Genomic DNA, 23,633 nt, shown 5'->3' with positions numbered 1-23,633 from the left:
GTTTTGCTCCGGGGGTTTGGTTTCATCCGCGTGGCGTTTGCTGAAACAATAGACCTGGCCTGGGAGTCTCTCTGCATCGGGCTTTCCTCTGGGAATTGTCAGGCTCCAGGCGGGGCCGGGGCATGACTCAGGCGCTGCAAGACCTTTGCCCTGGGTGACTCATGCCCAGTGTCAGAGGGACCCCTTGGCTGGGTCCACCGGTGCTCACGGCGGCCGGGAGCCACGCTGTCCTCCAGCAGCAGCAATCACAGAACTTGTCCTCTACGCAGAGCTCCGTATTCGCCCAGCCTCCAGTCCCCACGCTCTCAGGACAGACGAACTTCATCCTGTTTGGGTGTCTTTGAAATTGGACACAGAGAAGGGAGTTTTTTGATTAACTTGGGCTCAGCTTTTCCACCATCAGAAGTTGTTCTTGGTATCAGCAGGCCTCGGTGCAATCGGTGATCATCAGCTTGGAATCCCCCCTCCTTCCCTGAGAACATCATCTTTTATGAGTTATCTGATACCTGTTTGAATTATTTTTGTTGTATTTTTCAGTTGTATTCTCTTTTTCAGACAAATGAAATTGTATATATTTCAGGCCGACTGTCCACGGTCAGCCGACTTGGCTCGAAGCCTGGATTGGCTTCATCTTTTGTGCTTTGAGACTCAGTTTCCTCATCTCTAAAATGGGGTTGGTGATAGTTTAGCAGAGAAAAGAGATCAAGGTTCAGAAAGTGTCAGGCACATAGTAGGTGCTTAGGAAAGGTCAGCTGAACTTCCACACCCCTTCTGGGAGTTGGACTTACATCTCATGCCATTAGGAAGGGCTTCCCATCCGGGAGAGGAGTCCTGCCTGCCTGGCACCTGCCTGGTCTCACCTGAACCATGGGATTCCTGCAATCATGACTTGCCAGAGGCTTGAGGGCCTGCTCTGCCCCGTGAGCTGAGTCACAAAGTGAGGTTGACAGGCCTCCTTGGAGCTCATCAGTGGAGGACTGAGTCCAAAACCCCCATTTCCTAGTTCCCAGAGTGACTATGTGGGGCAGGTGGGGACATTTATCGAGAACAGCTTATCTCTGGGAAAAGTCACATCTGGGGTGAGATGAAGGATGAGCTGACATCTGGACTCTGTGTGAAACCACCTACGATGATGCCTTGGTCAGCTCACTCAGCCCTGGGCATCCATCATCACTCCCCAGATATTAATAGAGCACCTACTATGTGCAGGTGCTATACTGGGCATTGGGGAACGCATGACAGAGGAGGTCCCTACCCTCAGCGTGGACAGACTTGATTATAAGCAGGTTACTTTGAGAGGGGAGAGACCGTGAAACTAGGTCCAGCAGTGAGAGCCAATGGGCTGGGGCCTGGGTAGAGGACATTCAGTTAAATTGGAATCTCAGGCAAACAGCTGAATTTCTGTAGTATGAGTAGGTCCTATACAGTGGCCCGGCATTTAGGACATACTTGTAAAAATACTGTATTCAAATTTAACTGGATGGCCTATATTTTTACTTGTTAAATCTGGCGACCCTGGAGAGTGGTCAGGGAGGGCTTCCCTGAGGAGGTGGCTTTGAGCAGAGCCCTGAAAATGAGTAAGTGAGGGCCACATGGATTGTAGGAAGGGTGTCTCCCAGGCAGAAGGAATCACCCACTGTCAAGGCCCTAGTGTGGGGACAAGTATGGGGTGTTTGAGGAACTGACAGCCAGCCCCAGGGGGTGCAGTATGAGAGGGAGGGAGTAGAGGGGAAGACTCAGAGCATGTGGACCCCTGTAGGTGGGGTGAGAAGTTTGATGCTATTTGAAAAAGTAACTAGTACCTGTTGGAGGCTTCTAAGAGTGACATGATCTAATTTATATTTTTGAGATTGTTCTGGCAATCTGGATGAAGAGTAGACATTAGGGACGGGGCAGGGAGGCCAGTGGAGCAGGCTTCCCAGGGGAGGGAAAGCTAAGCCCACAAGGACCTGGTGGGCAGGAGGAGAGGAGGTGCTGGGGGGCAGGTATTTCCTCTTCAAATCCCTCCAATTCCCTTGGGGCAGATGGACCATTTCAGGTGGAGGAATCCTAGTCTGAGGGGGGGCACTTCTGGTTCCCCCTCTGCCCAGCTCCTAAAGGCTGTGCAGGGAGCACACATTCTCCTGCTCACGAGCAGACTGAAAGGCCTTCAGCCCTAACTCTTCAAAGCTGAGCCAACCCTGGGGAGCTTCAGGCCAGGTCTCCTCATGCAGAGTGACACTTTGATTTCCTTCCAGTTTGCCTCCAGCCCAGTGGCATGCCGGCGCCCTGAGTGAGGACAGGTGGGCTTTCTTCCTTCCAGGGGCTCGGTGGTTTCTCCCGCCTGCTGACGTGAGCCCCCCTCTTCTGCTCATTGAGGCTGAGATGCCGGCCCCGCTGCTCCCCGACACTTGGTTGTGTCCTAAGTCACCAGAGCCCCCTGCAAAGAGAATCCCCAGACCGGTGCACCCACACTGGCTTTCCAGGCATGTGCTTCTGAGCTTGGAGTCGAGCGAAAACACAGCCTGCACACCCCCCCTACCCGATTCCCCCCGCATTCCTGCTGCGTCTTCCCCAGACACAACCTCTTTGCCCAGAGAAGTTGGCTCCTTTCTCTTCCCCGCTGAGCAAGACTTGGCTGGGCCCGGCCCCCTCCTGGCTGCCTGTCTTGTTCACTCTGGACAGGCCGTTTGCCCAGACGTCTGCTCCAGACCCCAAGAGGATCCTCTGTGGGGTCCTCCTGCTGGGGAGGCTGCTGGGCTGACGATCCTGAGCCCCAGCTGTGGCCAAGCACTGGGGGCCCGTGATCGGTGGGTTCACAGATCCCGCGTTTCTTGAGCATCTATTATGTGCCAGGGGCTATAGTGCTGGGGACAATGTGGAGAGGGAAACGGGCTGGCCGGGCCCCTGGGGAGCTCACAGCCTGGCAGGGGGGAGAGAGAATCCACAGGCAGACAAGGTGTCGGAGAGTGGGAGGTAGGAGGAGAGAGGGGCAGGCATGGGGGCAGTCTCCTGAGCAGGACCTGGAGGATGGGAAGCGACTGTCCCGGGTGAGGCCAGAGGGAGGGACGAAGCGTGGCTGGAGCTGAGATGGGGAAGAGGAGCTGCAGATAGAGGCAGGTCCCCAAGCAGCGGAGCTGAGTCTTTTGTCTCTCTCAAGCTCCTGAGGAGCATCAGGCCCTGCCTGCTGGTCGGGAGGCCTGAGGGCAGGGCGGTGTGTGGATGGCAGCAGACCCTGGCAGCCCAGGTGGCCCTCGCCTGGCTCTGGCAAACTTCGTGGCCCCAGAAGGCTCCTGGGAGACAGGAAGTCCTCATGCAGCTGCAATTTGCAGCTGACCCGTGAATAACATGGGGGCTAGGGGTGTCTTCCCCCGAAATAAACTATACACTCCTCTTTTTCAACTAACACAAATTAAATTTGCCCACAATCCTACCATCTTTCTGGAATCACATGAATCTCACCTCATCCATCCAGTCCCAGTCCCGAGGATGTAACCATACGAGTAACTGGGGAGCAAGTCCCCCAAGTTAAGCTGACGTTTATAGACCCGTAAAGTGACCGTGTGCTCTACCTACAGGCCTGCGACACTTAGACAGGCTTTTTAACACAATAGGGACATGTTTCCAGGTCAGAAAATCACATCTTCCTTCTTCAAAAGGCAGCTTGGTACTCCGCACCTGCTGTGGCCGGTCGCCCGCGCCAAGCCTGGGGGGCCGCACTCCAGCCCGCCCCCGGCGAGGAATGTTTTCCATGGCCATGTCATTCATTTGCAACGAGAGGTGTGAGCGCCACGATGAAACGGGAAACCGATACCTACCGGGACGCTCAGGTCACGGTGCCAGCTGTTCGCTTTCCTAGAGTCTGGTCTACGTGAGCCACCATCACGGCAGCACAGACTATGGGCTGGGCGTCTCGCTAAGCCTTTTGCATTTAATCTCTGAGTTCTGGCCTCAGCTCTTTGAGTCAGTCCATCCATCACTTACCTAAGAGAAACCCGAGGCGCAGAGAGGTGAAGCTAGCTCTCAAAGGCCGCACAGCCAGTCAGTGCGGAAGGCAGAGCGAGCCGGGACAGTGACACCAGTCTGGGAGAGCCGTGCCGGCATTACTGTGAATCCACTGGTGTGAGGAGCTCCTTCCAGAGGATGGGGTAGCGGGCTCTTCTGGGGAGACCCTAAGGCCCCCATGCTGGGGGTGTGGGGCAAAAGGCTGGAAGGGGAGCTCCGGAAAATGGACCGGGGGGTGTTGTGTAAAGCACGAACCTGCAGATAGACTTGGAATCAGAGAACATGTATTAATTTCTGATTTAAGATGCTTTTTTTAAATATGAACACATAGTGGAATATAAGCCACAAGAAATGGACAAAGCAACATTTAAACACGCTGTTGCCATGATAATGCTCATCACGTGTGTCCATCATTATGCTCTGCCATGCCTCTGCTGCCGTCTCTAACCCTGGGGATAACCCTTTGAAGTGTCGGTCCTGTGATTAGCCCCCATTTTGGGTAAGAGGCGGAGAGTGAAGTGTCTGATCCAAGCCCCCACAGCTGCATTAGGTGCAGGGTAGATTTGGAGCTGCGTGTGTTGGCTCAGAGCTTGGGGTGTGGGGGAGTACAGCGGTGAGTACCGTGGCGACGCGTTGAAGGGGTGTTGGCTGTGACCACAGAACATGCCCAGGAGCTGAGGGTGACAGTGAGCATGCTGCTGGGGCCTAACAGAGTGCCCAGGCTCCCCCCGATCCCCTCTGGCTGCTTCTCCTCACCCGGGGCTGCCTGTGGAGACAGCTGGGCTGTGGCATGGGTTGGGGGGGCGCTGGCTGACTGCATAGGGCGTCCAGAGGGGCTGCTGCCTGGCCCGGGCACAATGTCCTGGTCACGTTGTTTGCTCTGCTGGTGCCCAGGGGGGTGTGGGAAGGAAGGGAGGGTATCTAAGTGAGGTGTGTAGGAGGGGCCTGGTGAGTTGACCAGTGTCCACACAGATGAGGCGGTGGGGCTGGTGGCTGCCTCCAGGGCTTCGCGGTTCTGATTCTGAAGAAGGGAGAAGCGCAGGTCCTTGGAGCCGGGGCCTGTGGTCTGGGAGGAGGGTCCTGAGCTTGGCAGGCAGAGTGGGATGCTGAGAGGCCCCCGGCGGTGGCTTTTCTGGCTAAAATGCAGTGCAGTCGCCAGAAGGACCTCAGGTACGGCCCCGTCGAGGGACGTGCTGCAGACACCTGACGGGTCCTGCTCTCCAAGGCCCGCTGGGCCCTCGCATCCCTTGCCTGTCCTTCCTCAGCAACTCCCGAGCGCTGGCTGGCAGCAGGTTCTGGCCGTCTTTGGAGCCGCTGACACCGTCCATGCTCAGACACAAGATGTCTCCTGGGCACAGACAAGACGTCTCTGGTGGTGGAGGTGACTTGGTCCCTTTGCAGGGATCTAGGGGTGAGAATCCCCTTTCCTTTTTCCCTTTCAGCACAAACTGAAGTTTTCCTTAAGTCACTTCAGGAACAGGCCTAAGAGAACTGCAAGATCAGGATGCCCTTGTTCCCGAGGCGCACAGGCTCCCCGCCAGTGCTTTGTGAGGTCATCTGATTGCATCAGTTTGGGTAGCAGGCGCAAGCCTGCTTATTAATTATTTTTGGGAAAATACGTAGAAAGTTCTTTAGGTGACTCTTCAGACCCAGGGCTCTGTGGTTCAAATCCACCTCTGTGTCAAAGAAGATGCTGATAGCTGTGCTTTAAAGGGGCCTGGGGGCTCTTTGGCATGTGCCACAGACTCTAGACCATCTAGAGAGCCACGCTGCACGCAAGCAGATGAAAGGCTCTGAGAAGTCCTGCAGTGGAGAAACCATTTGACACTGGCTTAGCGTTTTCCCAAAGCTTGTTCGCTTGTAGAATCTGTTTCGCCTTTTAATAAACCCATTTAGTATTCTTCAGCGCCACTGTGTCACAAAATACCCTGGAAACACTTGTGGAAATGATTTTGCTTTAGTTGAAAACCGACCAACGGCCCCTGTCAAAATCTCTTATTTGAAAATGTGGAGTTTTGTTTGGCCCCAAAGTGGGGACCTAGCGCCGTGCTCCAGGGATGAGGATTTTACTGCTGAGTAAGACCTCTCCCTCGTGGCTGCACAGTCTGACCCCCAGGCTGTCTGTTGGCTGAAAGGCAGAGGGGGGACTCCTGTGTTCCCCCTCCCGGGACTCACAGGCCAGGACGTGGTCTGAGACTCTTAGGGCAGAATCCACCAGCCACCTGTGCGTGCAGACAAGCCAGAAGGCTTGCCTGGTGCTGCCAGGGACCTGTAGCAGGCCCCGGTGAGGTCTTGGCACATCTGGGACATTTTGAAAATTGCCTTTGGTCGAACACAGTATATAATAAAGTATAACATTTATCAGTGTTACTTGTGTTTTTAAAGAAAGGGGACCATGCATAGGGAAAGAAAGGTAATGGTAGTGGGATGATGGGCAGCGTCAATTTTTCCCTTATTTTCTATTGTTTCCCTTATTTCCATTGTTCACATGCATTCCCTTTGGAAAACGAAGCATACACATGTGGCTAAGTCGACAGGCCCGCGTGCACACACAACACAGACAACGCACACGCCTTGAGGGGATCGCACATAAACCCAGGGGAGGATCAGGTGCTGGGTTTTTGCCTTACATCTTAGGTTTCTGATGGTTTCTTCACAGTTGTTCCTCTTACTTTTCCAGATGGGCAGCAAATCTGGGAGATGGAAGCCATGGTGGATAAAGACAAGAGCCAGCCTGTAAGCAGGGGCGAGACGACCGGGCTCCCTGTCACGCGTCCCCGCCTCCCTCGTCTCTCTCTCCTCCTCCCTTTCTCCCTTCCCTTGTCAAAGTCCCAGTGCTTTGGACCTACCAGGCACTCAGTAGGTATCGAATGGATCAACAAATTAAGCATTTGTTGCGTCCCACACCCCCTGATTTGTAATGGCGAATAGACTCGGATAGAGCAAGTGGCCGTTCTCTCTCGGCTACAACTGAAAAGTCAGGTCTGTTTAAGTCCCTTAAGGAGAATTGGGGACATGTCACCACCCCTGTGTGATGGGCTCAATATGTTGAGGCCCTTGGGAGGGATCTGGACACGGTTACAGTTGAATTAATGGCAAAACCTCCCTTCCAGAACATGCTTTTTGTGGAGATCCCTGAATATCGGAATAAGCATATCCGTGCATCCGTGAAAGTGAACTTTTACGTCATCAATGGGAAGAGAAAACGAAGCCAGCCTCAGCACTTTACCTACCACCCAGGTAAGGGGTCTCCCTGAAGGTGTCTCATGTGGACAGGCCACAGGGCGTGTGGGTGAGGACCTTGGGCAGGTGACTCCACCTCTTTGTGCCTCAGTTTCCTCATCTGTCCAATGGCATCTCTCTTGCAAGCAGTCAGAAATCCATGCACGTGAAGTTCTCAGCTCAGTGTAAACTCCTAACAAGCCATTGTTAATGCCAGTAGCTATTATTGTTAGTAATATTTTCCCTTCGGAGGTGGACTAGGAGAGGCATGTGTGGATTTGTTTAGCAGGAGGCTGCAAAGCTGAGGACCCCTGTGTTTGTCTGAGATTTGCTCGTGATGGGGTAGGAAGTGCTTATGCTCTGAGACCGGTGGAATTGTTAGTTGACCCCACAGCGGGTAGTCACCCTGCGGCCAAATAGAGTTCCTGGGTCTCATTTCCACAAAGCACTACAGTCCCAGAAAGGGGGACAAGGCCATTTTCCATTTATTCATCTGCATGCGAGACACTGGGCTGGGCTGGGAGACACAGGAGCCAGCAAAATAAATGCAAATCCCTGCCCTCCTGGAGCTAGTGTTCACTAGAGAGGATTCCAATCAGAGATTATACGGATATTATTGATTGGTTGGGTTATGATAAAAGCTGCAGGAATAGGCTATACATGCCCCAAGTCTGAGGCAGACCTGGCGGCCACCTCCCCTTTATTGGAAAGACCTGAATCCAAGGTCGTCACCCAGGGTCAACTTTCTGACCTAAGACAATTGCACGGGAGCCACTGGCCCAAGCCCTTAGATGCGGAGCCCGACTATTCGCTGGGTCCAGCCGGTGCAGACTCCCCAGGCCGCTGTCCGGGGACCGGCCGTGCACGTCAGCAGCTCACTGAGCGCCCTGTCCCCTGTGTGCCTCTCTCCTCGCAGTCCCAGCCATCAAGACAGAGCCCACCGACGAATACGACCCCACCCTGATCTGCAGCCCCGCCCACGGGGGCCTGGGCAGCCAGCCTTACTACCCACAGCACCCAATGGTGGCCGAGTCCCCCTCCTGCCTCGTGGCTACCATGGCTCCTTGCCAGCAGTTCCGCTCGGGGCTCTCGTCCCCCGACGCCCGCTACCAGCAGCAGAACCCCGCGGCTGTGCTCTACCAGCGGAGCAAGAGCCTGAGCCCCAGCCTGCTGGGCTACCAGCAGCCAGCCCTCATGGCTGCCCCCCTGCCCATCGGGGACACCCACCGCTCCGTGCTGGTGCACACGGGCTCCCAGGGCCAGAGCCCGGCCCTGCTGCACTCCTCGCCGGCCGCCCAGCAGGCCTCGCCGGTCATCCACTACTCGCCCACCAGCCAGCAGCTGCGCTGCGGGGGCCACCAGGAGTTCCAGCACATCATGTACTGCGAGAACTTCGCGCCCGGCTCGGCCAGGCCCGGCCCACCCCCCGTCACGCAAGGCCAGAGGCTGAGCCCCGGGTCCTACCCCACGGTCATCCAGCAGCAGAATGCCACGAGCCAAAGAGCCGCCAAAAACGGACCCCCGGTCAGTGACCAAAAGGAAGTATTGCCCACGGGAGTGACAGTCAAACAGGAGCAGGACCTGGACCAGACCTACTTGGATGATGGTGAGAGGCTCTTTTTTCTCCTTGCCTGTGAGGGGGGGTGCCCCAAAGCTCCCCTGCCATTCGCTGTATGGCCTGGGTCTGTGCCTTTTCTGCTTTGGGCCTCAGTGTCCCCCTGAGGGTCAAGTAAGATGACCTTTCAGGCCGCACCCCGCTCTGGGCAGGGATCATCGCCAGTGCAGTGGGGGGCAGAGGGGAGAGTTTTAGGTGCCCCTGCAGAAGCGGCAGTGGCCACCTCGGGCCCTAGGGGTGGCTGCTGGGTCATGAACTGGCCGGTTTAACTGCTCCCACTTTTTCCACTTGCCAAATTTAGACCAAGGAGAGGAAACAGAAAGGAAGGAAAGCTGCCCTTTTATTCCTGCAGAGAAAAAGAATCCCAGTTGATAGCTGCTTTGTGTTTTGGGGAGGTGGGGGTGGGAAGGCGAGAGCTCGGTGAACAGAGACCACAGCGAAGGACGCATGAATGGGCGCTTGTGGGCAGGCTGCAGGCCGGCTCCGTGTGCTGGGGAACAGAGAGGCACATTGACGGGAGGACATGGGGGGCTTCCGTTGTGGGGAGCCCAGCTGACGGGGTGGCTGGGCCAAGCGAGGACGAGAGCTGGCTTTGTGTGAGTCTGTAGGTGCCCGGCTCGCTGGCGGGGCCCAGCTGGAGGGCTGCGGCCCGGAGAGGCTGTGTCAGCGGCTCTGGTTCTGTTGCGGGAGGAAGGGCCAGTGGTGCTGGCAGGGCTCACCTGGGACCGGCCAGGTGCAGCTGAAGGAAGGAGCGGGAGGCAGGCAGGGCCGCCTGCCCAAAAAGGAAAACAGGTAGCTTGGGTTTCTCACTGGGAGAGCGGAAACCTCTCCGGCTGGCGCCTGGCCACGGCCCAGCCTCTGGTTCTGCAGGCGGGAGCACTGGATAATCCCTGAACCTCAATTATTTAGGAAAATTTACTCAGGAGCCCAGCCAAGGCTTAGGAAGTTAAGACAGAAAGCTTCAAAATGGCCTCAGTAGCTATCAGAGAGCCCAGGGACTGGACACCAGCAGCGCAGGAACCCCCGGCGCTGGCGCAGGCATACGGCTTGTGCTTCCCACCGAGGTGACCATCCAGGTGCTCTGGGGCTCTGTGACTTCTAGGGGTTCCCACATCCTCTAGTAAAACTGTTGTCCCCCAACACTTCAAGCAGAGACCTTGGGGCCAGCCCACACAGGGTCAGATTTCCCCACGCGCCTTTTGGGTCTGACTTTAGGGTATTGCTGTGCTGTTTAATAATTGAGCTGTGTCGTTCTGAATAATCAGCGGGGGTTGACTTGGGGTCACTCTGTTGGACTGTAAAGGGGAGACCCATGTGAAATCCTTGAGCAACTGACATCCAACTGGGTCAGGCGACGTTTTGGTGCTTTCATTTTAAAGGGGGTTATCAGGTGGAAAGTCAACATGCAGAATGCCTGATTCCAGCAGATACATGGAAAGTGGCTGTAACAGGACCCTCCGTGTGCGCACCTGGGGGTGGATCCGGGTCAGGGCACCTCATAAATAAGTGATCCCCTGAATGGGGACAAGTGGCTCTCCTGCCACCGTGTCTGGTGTTGCTTTAGTCTCAGGGCAAGAAATGCACGGACCCTCCCACACTGTCACCCCATGTTAAAGACAGCAGGGAGCCCCTTGGGGAGTAGACAGGCATCAGTCTGCACCCGGCTTTCCATGACCCACACTCTCCAGCAGTCCTGGGGGCTCTGGCTTCTAGCAGCAAAGCAGCTTGTAGATGGCCCATCGGCCCCAGGGTCAGACAGTCTGGAGCTCTGCTCCCTTTTGCTGGTGCAGGGACCCACGGTGAGGCTGGGGGTGGGGAGGGAAGGATCATGTGGCCTTCTCTCTACTCTCGAGGAGCTGACCGCACCACATGGAGTCCTCTTGGAAGTAGCTGCGTGGGTGCCGGGCAGTATAGAGCTGCCCCCGTGAGTGCAGTGGTGCCATGCTGCTCACCCTGTGCCCCCCCCCCTTTCCTCGGCCTTATATCCATCATCTCCTTGCCTCGTACCCAGCTCCCAGCCTTTCTCACCAGGTCTCCCTAACACACAGACACTGGCATTGAATGTTGGCTCCACTGTGTGCTGGAGACCTGGGCTGAGTCCCCAGCCTGACCTCGCTGTGCCCAGCTCCGCAGCCCCTTCCTCACCGGCTGTGGGTGACGAAGAGGTGAGTTAACACCCTGCAGAGGCTCAGCTGTGGAGGCTCAGAACAGGCTGGCACAAAGAGGCCCTGGGTAAATGTAGCGGCCATTCTCATTTGTTTGTTTGTTTGATTGCCCGGACTTCTTCTGGAGCACCTTTTAAGATACCTATTTAGGGCCTCCCCGGTGGCGCAGCGGGTTGAGCGCAGCGCTGTGAAGTTGTCCACAGACTTGGCAGCGTGGGTTCGATTCCCAGCCAGCCGGTGAGAATCCCACATGGCACAGCAGACCTCTCCTGTCGCGCCCACTGCTCCCCTCAGCAGTGTACTTTGGTCTTTCTGCCCGTTCTGCTCCCTACTCTGTCTCTGGTGAATTCACTCACCCTCCCAAGCCTCTGGCCTGTACCCCAGTGCTTATATAAATAAGTAATCTTTTTTTTTTTTTTTGTGGGACCCTTGCTGACAGCCAGGGAATGAACCGGCGCTGCAGAGGCTGCGGGCAACCTCGCAGCTCAGCGTTCAACCGCTGTGCCACCAGGGGAGGCCCTAAATAAGTAATCTTAAAAAAAAAAAAAAAAAAAAAGCTACCTGTTTGTCTAGGAAAATGAATAGTTGGCTACTCTTGCCTCAGAGCTGGAGTCCCATCACCGTTGCGCCCTGTCTCTTCCATAAGGGTGGAGCCCCAGGCTGCAGACCCGGGGTTCTTTCCCTTCCAAATTCATCTTGGGGGACTTTGGGGTATTGACCTGCATGAGGGAGGTGATGCCCTTGGTCCATGGCACTTAGGGTGTCCCCACTGAGTGCCCCTGGGAGACAGTGGCACAGTGGCCCAAGTTGTGCCACTGGCAGAGGGGCCAAGGGTGTCCTTTGCAAAGCTTTTGCCCAGAAGCTGCATGTGCCAGCATGTGAGCAGCGGGCAGTGCCCCTCCAGGATGCAATTAGGGGCTGGGGACCAGGATGAAGCAGCACTTTGGGACTAGCACGGCTTCTGCATGCTGTCCCCATGGCTGGGCATTGGTGGTACTGAGTGAAGACAAAGCTTGGATTCTCTGTTATGATGAGAACCACGCAAATGGTTGCCCAGCTAAGCAACTGAGACCCCAGGTTCCTGGAGAGCCCCGTCTGGGTGTCGTTCTGCGGGGCAAGCTCCACGAGGGCAAGCTCCGTGGCCAGCACTTGGCCAGTAGGTGGAGTGCTTGTGCCCCCCAGAATTCACAGGTGAGGCCTGGTGCCCAGGCGGTGGTGTGGAGGGCTGGCTTTGGAAGGTGCTCAGGTTGTGAGCCCTCGTGAAGGGGACGAGCGCCCTTTAGAAGACCTGCAGAGGCCTCGCCCGCTCCTGCCACCTGAGGTTACAGTGAGGAGGTGATGTGAGGGAGTGGCCAGTCTGCCCGTGATTGGCCTGGGACTTCCAAAGTCCACAGAGCAGGGGAAAGTGTTTGTTGTTTGTAAGTCACTCAGAAGCTTTTTGGTTACAGCAGCCCAAAGGCAGCTACTACTACTACTCTGCTGCTGTTGCTGTTACTACTATTACTGTGGCTGCCGCTACTGTTACTACTGTTACTGCTGCTGCTACTAATATCCCTGTCATTACTGCTCCTGTTGTCACTGATGCTACTATGGCTATTACTACTGTTTCTACGGCTGCTGCTACAGAGACAGCAGGCAGTAAGGACAGGGCTGGGCTCCTGGGTTTGGCTCTCAGCCTCAGTTCTTACTACCCTCCTAGGCTGCTGCTTGTTAATTAAGCAAAGGATATTAGAGCCTCACTAGAAAATTCCAAAGTCCAGAAAACTTTCCTTGCCTAGAGTCGAGCCCACAAGATTCCCAAGATCACTTGGGAGCAGGCAGCCGGGTCCTGTCCTCTCCAGGGGGTGAGCCTCATGTGGTGGCCTGTCCTCAGGGGCGTCCTCACGCTGCCCCTCTTGATGCTTCCCTGTCCCCTCAGAACCTCCAATTTTTAGCGGCGCCCCGCCACAGCCTTTTGAGCCGGGTGGTATGTACACTGCGTGGCTGGCTTATGTAAGGAGAAGCAGCCGCCTACCGGCTGCTGCGGACCCAGCGGCCTGCTGCCATCTTTCTGAGATTCTGCAAAGCACATGTTCCCAAAGGAATGTGCTCTTGCATTTTGAGGTCAAAAGCACCCAAACCACAAGAAAGTCCACTCTCAGACTTGCCGTCCACGCAGCCTGCATTCCAGGCCAGCATCTGACCCGCAAGGAGGAGACGGGATCCAATAAAAGGGACCAAGAGAGGCAGCATTTGGTGTCATCCGAGGGGCCCACATTTATTCGCCAAAATCCACGCTTTTAACTACCCCGCGTCACCTGTGCAGCGTTAGCATCCACGAAGCAGCTACTCGCCTTGCTAACAGTGCGTCTCCGTGCAAAGGAGCAGATGACCGGTGACGCGAGGTGGATGGGCAGGTCAGTGTTCCAGCCATTTTTTAAGGGCCCTTCCCCACTTCCGACCCTGTCAGCCCAGGGTGTAGATGAGCTGTGAGTGTCCGGAGACATCGCTCCCTTCCTACCACAGAGCAGGCAGGTAAAGGCCGCCGTGGGCAGGCGGCCGCTGTGACCAGCTCCACACGTCCCAGACCCTCACCAGAACTTCTGTATGAGAAAACCCGTAATTCCTAACATCAGCTCTGGCTGCAGTTTGTTTCTCTCTAGAAAAACAAAACTTGGAAAGCGAATAGTTATTTGAGGCTATGGGCTAGGTGAGTAGCAGGCCTCAGTTTTATTTTGTAGGCTGGATTTTTCTCTCTACCCCTACCTCCCCCCACCCCTACTCCCATTTCACCTAAATTGTAAAGTCTCATTTTCCTAGAAAGTCCCCCTGAATCGTCTTTTATGAAATAGCCCGGTTTGACTTCATTCTTTGACTTGAGAACGGGGCCCCTATTGTCTTCTGTTGCTTTTTGGGTGTAGTTCTGGACTCTTCCTGCCCTGGACCCCATTCATCTTTATTTCAACACCAATTTTTCTTTTCCTTTTCTCTCTTTTACAAAAAGAGGGGCTTTGTTCTCCGGGAAAGATGAAGCTGTTTCTCCAGCTCGTCTTCGCTGCATTCCTGACACCTCTTTAATTGGTTATCGGCCCAGGGGTCTGGTTAAGCTGAGATCGTGTCTATAAAGGCCGGGCCGGGACTGTTTTGTCCATCCAGGATGTCAAGAGACTGTCTCTGGGTGAAGTCCCTGGGAACGGAGGGTTGGGTTTGAAGAGGGCTTCTGTTCTGGTCCTCGGCAAACCAGTCCTGCCACTTTCAGGTTTCAGGGTGACAGCTGCCATCTCATCCCTTCCACCTGCCATAAAATCGGATCTCTGGCCAGGCAGCAGAGCGGAGCACTCGCTGGGCCTGTTACAATGGCATTGAGCACCGCAAGTTGATTTTATGATGAGATTGTCTGTTGCAAACAGTTTGGACTTAAGTCCCAGGCATTCTGCAGACCAACAAATGGGTTTCATCTGAAGCCTGTTAGTTCCACCATCCGGGAAAGTTGAAAGGACACTCCCAGGCTGTTAGTTGCCAGCATTCTGGATGGAGGGAGGTTGTGTTGCATAAGCCGGCGACGTGGAGGACGCCTTGGAAGCGTTCTGCAGCCGGTTCTTATAGATTTCTGGAAGTTGATGGTGTCTTTTGAATTCTCGGCTTTATTGGATCCCTAAAAAAGAGCGGACCCGACTTGATTAATTCGCCCTTCCCACTTCTTACAGATGGGCTGAGTTGTGGTCGGCTTCAGTTCTTGGAACAGGGCAGCCAACTGGGGTTCCACCGACTGCATTGAGCCTGCAGATATTTTGTTTGGCCCATACAGTATTTAAAAAAATATTTGGATTAGATGCCAACATTTAAAAACCAGGAGATTGCACATAAAAATACAGATTTCCGGCTTCCCTTGGAAAATCTGAGGATCTGACTGCCCCCGGCCCCACATTCTGCCTGGTGGTTCCCTGGACTCAGCAGGAAGTGGACCCTGGGTAGAGACCCCTCCATCAAACAGAGCATGTGCTTTTGCTTGTCCACAGCCCCCACCGCTCGCTCCCTGTGGTCTCCTGAAGGTAGATGGGGTGTCCGCTACATACCGTCCCACCATGCTGTTCAGTCTGTGCTTGGCCGACCTCACTCAGTCAAGGTTTCTATCTGGACCTGTTAGACTTTTGAATCTGTGACTTCTGTTCTAGAAGTGCTGCTCACATCCAAAGCTGCCTAGCCCAGCACCTGGTGCCCATGTGGGCTTTGTAGGGGTTACTCTTCTTACTTCCCCTGCTTTGTGGCTAGGGGTAAGATAAAAAAAAACCCACCTTATTATGAAATATTTTGAATGTATACAGATACAGAGCAGCCCAAGGTCCTGAGTAGCCCCCGCTCAGCCTCAACCCTCAACTCATAGCTGGTCTGGTTTCATCTACACCGCCATCACCTCCCACCTCCATGGCCCTGGACATCATATCCCAGACATCAAAACTGTATCATTTCATGTGTTGATACTCAGCGTGTACTTCTAAATGGTTTCTGTAATTACTCGTAATGCCATTAGCATGAAACTTAATGAAAATTCCTTAATGCCATGAATTTTTTAGGATTTCAGTTTCCATTTGTGTCCTGCATATTATGAACTTTCTTCTTCTTTTTGGTTATTTTATAATTCTTTTGAATCAGGATTCAGACCAGGCCCATACATTGCAAGTAGATGCCTTGGTTTCTAAGTCTGTTTTAATATAGAGGCTCCTCTCTCCCTCCAGAGATTAGATAGTTGGAGCCTTTGTGATTCATCTTCCTCATCATCTTGCAGTTTATTTGTTGATAAAACCAGGTCATTTATCTTGTAAAATTTCTCCAGTCTGGCCTGTGCTAACTGTGTCCCATGGGGCAGCTTGGCATGATCCTTTGCATTTCCGGTAAATTGGTCGTCGATTCTGGAGGCTGAATCGGTTCAGATTCAGTTGTTTTTGGCAAGACAGCTTCCGAGGTGGTGGCAAATCCTTCTGTCAGGAAGCACCCAATGTCCGGTTGCCCCCCCTTTGGTGGTGTTAGCAGCCATTGATGGTCAGTGCCCAGCTCCACTAACTCAGTGGTGCACTAAAGGCAAAATGGTGATATTCTATTCTAATTCCGACGTCTTTTCTCTTCTGTTAGCTGGAAAACTTCTATAAAGAGAAACTTTCCTTTATCAACAATGGTAGAATTCATATAGGAAATGCAGAATGAATGCTTAATTCTTTCCCTTTATTCATCAGTTTTTAAAATAATGGGTCGGTTCATTAAAATCCACCAATGGTGATCAATTAGGGTTTTTTGAAGGGGGTACCATTATGAACTCATAAATCCAAGAATAATTGATGTTTAAGATTTTAGCGGGTTCTTTTTGTCTGTGTAATTAGATGAATCTAAATAATATGACTTCCTCTCCTTTCTTTGTCTGGCTTAGCAATGAGCTCAGACATTCTGAGGCCTCAGGGAAAGAACCGATCTGTAGCCTGTGGGTTATAGCCCCAATGACACACGCCAAGGGGAATCATAAAATTGCTCCTGAGTGTCGGCAGGTTGAGCCACTCCTCACAGCATCCAGGAGCCTTTAAGTGTGAATTCAGAGTAGAGTCTGCAGGCAAGGGAGAGTGTGTGTGTGTTATAGAGCAGCCCCGATATTGAACGGGTTGCCTGGCTGTGGGTCCTCACTCGCGCGCTTAAAAGGGACTTATGAATACTCCACTGCATGCACACACAAAAGGTTAATAAAAGGTTTATTTACAAGGGAAAAGGAAATAAGGAAAATGTACAACTCAGGGAGAAAATAGGGAAATAAAGTCTTTCATGCGTCCTACCCGATCCGCCGACCTGGAAACCCAAAGTCACTCTCAGAGCTGGCCGGACGCTGCGAGCTGGCGGAGAGCCAAAATGGGGGACCCCAAAGCCCACGTGTCTGCCTTTTATATCCACCTGGCTGCTTAACCCCACCCTCAGGTCCCAGTCACCTTCCCTTTGGTGGGGATGGGATTTGGAGTTCCCAGTGTCTTTGGCTTTGGCCTGGGGTGGGGGTGGAGTCCACAAAGCCTGTATGGAATTAGCTTTGGGACAGCCTTTTCCCCCTAACATCTGGACTAGGATGTACAGGGCTGCTGTAACCCAGACCCACAGTGTCTTCCACAGTGTCTTGTAACAGCACGGGCATACGCAGCTCGGGTATGCTGGCTCCATGGGGCCAGAACTAGGCTTTTTCTGTCTTAATGCTTCACCATTCATAGAGTGGTACCCTCACCTGCACTGAGATAGCCCCTGGAAGGGAGGATAGGATGGGAGAAGGGGTGTGATCCTTCCCTTTAAGAGTATAGCCTGAGATCACATATCTCCCTTATCTGATGCCTCATGGGCCATGTCTTCTCATGTGACTGTGCCGAACTGCTAAGGAGGCTGGGAAATGTAGTTTTCATATTTACATTTCACCCAGGTACAGATCTAAAACCTACTACAGCGGAAGGCAGAGAGAATGGATTTGGGTCTCGGCACCGTAAGCACAACCATAATTGCCGGAAGCCAGCTCGAAAATCTGAAAAAGGGTGGATATTTCGTATTGTTTAATATGCTTGGTTGTTTCTTCATCTGTTCCACACACATTTATTGAATGTGCCAAGTGTAATTTTTAGGGTCTGGGGTCACAATTTCTTGTTCATCAAACACATTATTTCAGGAGAACCTCATCGGAGCATTATGTAGGTTTCAAGTATTCATCGTTGAGGCAGGTTTTCCTACATGTATTAAAAAAAAATTGTTTCAGGGGCTGGGGCAGATGGTCCTAGAAATGACCGTGGAGGCCAGTATGAAGTGGGGATTTACTTCCCGTGCCCCCTCATGCTTGCCTGGCCCTGGGTTGTGCGGGGGAGGGTGCCTGGCAGTGCAGACACCTTCCTGCCCCTGGACCTTTGCACACCCCACCGCCTCCCCAGGGATGCCATCCCTCCTCCCTGTGCCTTTTGACATCCGACCTTGTTCAGGGCCCTGTCTTCTCTCTGTGCCCCCAGCCCCACCCCCAGCTGCCATTTGCCTCAGACACCTTCTGGGAGTTTCTCTGTAGGATGTTGCCCCCATGGAAGGGCAAGGATCTGGGCATTAGGGACCAGGTCTGACCTGCCTGTCCCCTTGAGTAGACCCTTGGCAGCATATGCTCTTGCTCCCGCTGCCTGCATGTGAGAGCCTCACCGGGTATTTGTGGAACTGGAAGAACAGCCAAGGCTGCAAGGGAGTCAGGTGCTGCCTGGGTTTGAAGGCTCTAGAACTGATGATCATAAAAGAACAGCAATGTGCTCACAGCATGAAGGGCAGCTAACACGGGGAAAGTGCTCCACATGTCCTCACACTCCCAAGGCTGCTGGAGTCACTCATCTTGTCTTAGAACAGCCCCACCCCAGGAGGTGAGTACAATCATCACCCCATTTTATAGATGAGAAAACAGTAACACAGACAGTCTCAGGACCTGGCCCAGGGCCACACAGCCAGCTAGTAAGTTTGTAAATGTTCTTTATCTATGTGGGGTTTTTTTTTTTTTTTTTTGCCTTAATAAAAGATGCCACACAATTCTCGGGGAGCTCAGGAGTGCACATAAGCTTCTGCTAACAAAGTTTGATGGCATAAAGAACCTGGGGAGATAGTCTGCACCCTTAGAATCAGGCCTCGGTCCTGACATCAGAACTAGGGCTGTGAGCTCCTCAAAAGGCCCGGAAAAAAAGACTGAGAGACACAGGACATGATACATTTTTAATGAGATACCCATAGGTGTAAGGTGTCAGCCTTTAGCTTGATAGCAGTGTTTCGATTCTGTTTATTGGGGGCAGTGGGGGCATTTGAGTTATTTCATGTGTGATCGGGCCTGGAGTTTCCAGAACAAAATGCTCTGGGGGCCTTCAGTGTCCTGCTGGGACTTTGTGCAGCCACACCCAAGGAGAGACACCCCCATCTTGGCACAGGGGCCTCCAGCTGGTCCCTGAGCTCCCTCTCAACATCATGCTCTCCAGGCCTCAGACTGTCCAGTCTTGACAGAAGCAGAGACCAAAGCCCAGGCCAGGTCAGGCCTTCAAGAATGCGCTGGCCCCAGGCCTGCCAGAAAGTCAATTTCTCGCTTCCCGCCAGCAGGGCTGCCAGGCCCTGCCGGCCAGAGGCTGTTGTGACAGCAAAATCAAGTCCCATGGAAACGACTGGCGAGCCCAGGGCCAGGCCGCCTGGGGAGCGGGGCTGCCCCTTGCCGTGGAGCCGGGCCTGGGCCTCTGACATCTCTCCTCCATCCCTGTGTAACCTGCCATGCTTGGCAGGCTGGCTGTGGACCCCAGAGCACTCCTTTGTAAAGGGAGACCCATGAGCTCCCTCCCCCTTCTGGTGCCCCAGGATCAGCCTGAGGGCCAGACGCACCCCATTCCAGCTGCTGTGGGCCAGCTCCCTCTCCCCTCGCAGTGTCCCCATGGGCCTGGCTGTCCCCATGGGCCCGGCTGGCACAGTGTGGGGAGGCCGGCACACCCGGGAGTGGGCACTGAGCTGGTCCTGCCGTCCTTGGTAAACCGCCCATGGTTTGTGCCCCAGCCAGGCCCGGGCTCTCCCCAGGTGGCCTGGCCACCAGGGCCTCCCTCCCTCGAGTTCCAGGCATTTCTGGGGCAGAAAACAGAAACCAGCCCCGCATTTTCCAGGCTGCCAGGCCTCGGAGAGCTTCATGCCTGGGTCCTGGGCCTGGAACGCCCTTCTCAGGCCCACCTGGCCCCTTTGGGAGGGGAAGTGCCCACACTGGTTCCTGGTCTGTCCTCATAAGGGAGCAGGTTCCGGAAAGCAGGTTCGCCCCATTGGCAGAGGCTCCCACTGCAGTCAGCTCTGGGTCCCTCCCCCACCCAGCCCCCCAGCAGTCTGCTGCCAGAGGTGTCTGGGGACCACTCAAGACGGCCTGTTGGTCCCTGACTCTGACCTACGTCCTCCCCCAAAGTCTCCTAAGTTCAAACTTGGGGTCTCACAGCCCTGGGACTCTGGGGAGCACTGAGCCCTGGGGGCCCTGGCTTGCCAGGGCAGGGAGGTCAGGCTCTGTTTAAAGGAAGGTGCTGGAGGAAAGTAAAGGGTGAGATTCGCCGCCTCCTGCAGGTGCTTCAAATTTCAGAGTCTCGTTCAGGCCGGGGGGGCTTTTCACGGGAGAAGCTTGGACAGCTATTTCCTGCTAAGGTCGGAACCTCTCCTTTCTGCTGTGGGGAGCCTGGTGCCCTCGCCCCAGTTTCCTGCACTGGGTGCCAAGCGCCACACTTGCTGATGCGCCCGTGTGCCAGACGCAGAGCACGGCAGAGTGTTGGTTGAGTGACGTGCACTGCGGTTTGTGATGTGGCCATGTGCTCTGTGTGTGCGTATGCGTGTGCACGAGTGTGCAGAGTCCAGGAGCCAGAGGAGCAGGAGGGATAGGTTAGCCTAATCGGGTCCTCTCTGGACATCAGGGATGGACTCTGGTCACTTCCGGCCTCACTGAGAGGCCTGGCGTCTCTGCCGTTGGACCTGTGTTTCCCAGCAAGGAGGGAATGTCTGGCGAAGGGTGGCTGTGCCCTGGCACCTCTGGGTGTCCCTGCTCCTCCCCAAGACTTGTTTTTCTCAAATGCAAAATGGGGTTCATGCTGACCATTCCTAGCTCCTGGTCCTCGAGACCCGCAGGGGCTCACTTGGGTACGCAGCTCAGGGCCCAGCACAGGGCACGAGCTCCGTGTGTGCCAGCCAGCGTCACCTGGGACAGCCAGGTAAGTTGGCAGGTGTTGTCGGGGTGAGTGTGGGGGTCCCTACCCCCCAGTCAAAGAGGGTTATTAATACAGCACAGACAGGCATTTCAGATGTGAGAGGCGCTTGGACAGGAGGACGCAAACAGGGCGAGGAGGCCGGCCAGGTGGTGAGGGAAGGCTCAGGAGGTGAGGCTCGCCTGCCTCCAGTGTGCACCCCAGTCCCCAAGGGCGACCCCCCTGCTGCTGCTTACCAGGTAGCTGAGGTGTGGGTGGCCCCGGGGTGTCTGTCTCCTGTCTCCCTCCTCCGTTCAGTCTCTCAGGCCTCTCCCCGGCACCTGCACCCCCCTCCTCTCTTTTCCCTCACCCCCTCTTCCTCCTCCCCTTTCTGCTCCCTGGTCCCCCCCTTTTCTTCCCTTCTTCCTCTTTCTTTCTCCCTTTTAAAAAATATCAAAGTGCTTCCATTAAATATACTCAAGATATAAAAAATAACAATACAAACAATGACCACATACCCGCCGCCGGGTTTAAAGACCATGACGTTGCCTGAGTTCTTTGACAGATTTCTTATCCGCAAACCTTTCAGTTCTAAGAGGACTCGAAAAGAATTTTCCTGGGTGCCATGATCACCCCTAGAAATGAAGAATTCTTTAATACCATCAAACTCAGTGTTGGCATTTTCCGTGGCCGCCTAGAGCCCGCTTCGCGGTGCCCCAGTCCGCGGGAGTGTGGCTCCCCGCCTCTCGCCCCAGCTCCAGGGTTTCTCCAGCTCCTCTCTGGGATTGTGATGAAAGGAGTTGGTGGTTTGCACAATGTGGGTTTGACTGGCGGCGCCCACGTTGCCAGTTAGGGTGCTGCCACACCCTCAGTGCACCCTGTGATTGGCGGTGGGATGAGGGCTTGGAGGGGATGGGTGGCCAGGCTGCCCAGCTCCTCCGTCAGGAGGCACACGGGGCTGGCTGTCTTCTCTGCACGCGCCCCGTGGGTCAAGCCTGCAGTGTTGAAGGAGTTCTCTGCACTCCCACCAGAGGGTCACCGCTGTCCCGGACTGCATTCTGGTCACATCCTTCTCTGGAGTTGTACCGCTTGTCGATTCACTGAACAACCCTTAGGGTTTTGCAGGCTGGTGAAAGCCACATAAACTGAATCATTCAGAAAGCCCTTTTCTGCCACCTGTTCTTCCTTCAACATTTTGTTACTGAGATGCATTTGTTGCCTTTGTGATGACTGGGAAGCTCGCCTTTTTCCCTGCAGTGCAATATTCCACCACACAGCTTATTTGTCTGCTCTGCTGGTGGTGGGCACGGAGTGGCTTCCAGGCTTTCCGCCCTTGGTTGTGCAGACAGTGCTTTTCAGAATGTTCTTTCTCATGTTGCATGCACCCCGAGGAGTTTCTGTCAGGGAGTGGCTCTGTCACCGGGTGGACACTAGCACACAATACCAAATTGTCTTCTGAGGTGGTTGTACCAGTTGACACTCCCGTCCGCAGCGTGGAAGTGATTGCCTCTCCCTCCGTCCTCTCTGCGGTTGATACTGGAGGACTTTAAAATGGTTTGGAGCAGCTCGTGTGAGTGAAATGATAGTGTCATTTGAGGAGCATTCCGAAACTGTCAACTCACTTAAATTTATTTTCTAAAAGGTTTGGGCCTCTTCTGTAGCTAGGGATGGTGCTGCCTAAAATGTGTCATCGTACTGGCAGTGGGGTGTCACTTGGGAGCTTGTTAGAAATGCAAATTCTCGGGCAACACCCGAGACCTGCTGAATCAGAAGAGCCGGGGTGGGGCCCAGCAGGCTGACTTTTACAAGCCCTCCAGGCTGCTCGAGGCTCCTCCAGGCTCCAGGGCTGGCGGGGGAAGACTCCTCCACCCTGACGTCATGAAGAGCTTCTCCTGTTCGGCCTCCAAGCACATTGCAGTCCTACCTTTGACGCTTAAGTTTGCCGTTCACCTGGAATTGATTTTAGCTCCCAGCGTGAGGTAAGGGTCTAGTTTCATTGCTTTTCATAGGGAGGCCTGGTTGGCCCAGACCGCCTTCTGCAAAGGCCGTCCTTTTCCCAACAGGCCGTCACCCACCATCAGTGCTGCAAATGCCGTCTCCCCATAAGCCCGTCCCCAGCTCTCAGCTTTGTTCACGCGTCATTCCTTACCCTGGTCTGGCCTCGGCCAGTGGCACGCTCCTAGCTGGCCTGACTTCCGGCAGCTCCAGTGAGCAGATCGCCGCTGTCTCCTTCCATGGAAGTGCTGCGTCCACGCTCGGCTCTTTTCGTGTCATGGTCCACAGATGGCGTTGAATCTTTACACTGATGCTGGATCACTGCATCTCTGGTTCCAATAGGGACATGTGGACATTGGGCCGTACTGGCCAGAGGGACATCACGGGAAGGCTTGGGGGCCCGCAGGTCTGCAAACAGGCAGCTGGAGCCTGGAGGGGCGGTGAGCTTCCGCCTCCTGTTCCACAGGGAACACTGCCAGCAGGAGAAACGCTGGCACCGCCAGTGGTACCTGGGGAGCCGCCATCTCTCTGACCCCCCAGGTCTTGGCTGTATTTTAAGGCTCACCGGCACCACCTCAACATTTAGACATGGAGTTGGACTTGGCATTGTGGTCTCAAGGAGGCCACCCCACCCTTTTCTTCTTAAATCTCACCCCCCAGGGGCCTGGGGTAGACAACAGAATGCTGCCTACTATCTGCTCTCCCCACACTACAGGCGCGATCTCTGCTGCGTGACCCTGCTAAGGGCTAGGGCTTCCCAAGGACACGTCTTTGGTTCGGAACTGCATTCAAAGAAGCAGGTTCTGGCTGCCAGGAGGATGATTCTGTATCAGGAGGTTTCATCTACTGGTAATAGAATAGCAGCAAAAAGAGACTTAGCTACAATCAGGCTTTTATTTTGAACATCACAGAGGGCTGGGGTGTGTTGGGGGGTTACAGGCTTAATACAGCTGTTCAGTGATG

At 54.4% G+C, this 23,633-nt stretch overlaps 1 protein-coding gene across 6 annotated transcripts in view; it reads left to right on the top strand.

Moving 5' to 3' along the window:
• The window catches only part of NFATC2 (nuclear factor of activated T cells 2), a 129,326-nt gene that overhangs the window by 88,991 nt on the left and 16,702 nt on the right, over positions 1 to 23,633 (top strand). For all 6 annotated transcript variants that reach the window (XM_037500519.2, XM_037500509.2, XM_037500482.2 and 3 more), the window contains exons 7-9: positions 6,665 to 6,720; positions 7,098 to 7,224; positions 8,123 to 8,812. In XM_037500519.2, coding sequence (XP_037356416.1) covers positions 6,665 to 6,720; positions 7,098 to 7,224; positions 8,123 to 8,812 — 873 coding nt within the window. The remainder of the gene's footprint in view (positions 1 to 6,664; positions 6,721 to 7,097; positions 7,225 to 8,122; positions 8,813 to 23,633) is intronic.

The sequence above is a fragment of the Talpa occidentalis genome, unplaced genomic scaffold (genome assembly GCF_014898055.3).
Source record: "Talpa occidentalis isolate TD23 unplaced genomic scaffold, MPIMG_talOcc4v2.1 talOcc4.10, whole genome shotgun sequence".
Classification (NCBI taxonomy): Eukaryota; Metazoa; Chordata; class Mammalia; order Eulipotyphla; family Talpidae; genus Talpa; species Talpa occidentalis.
This window is presented reverse-complemented; position numbering and strand designations above follow the sequence as displayed.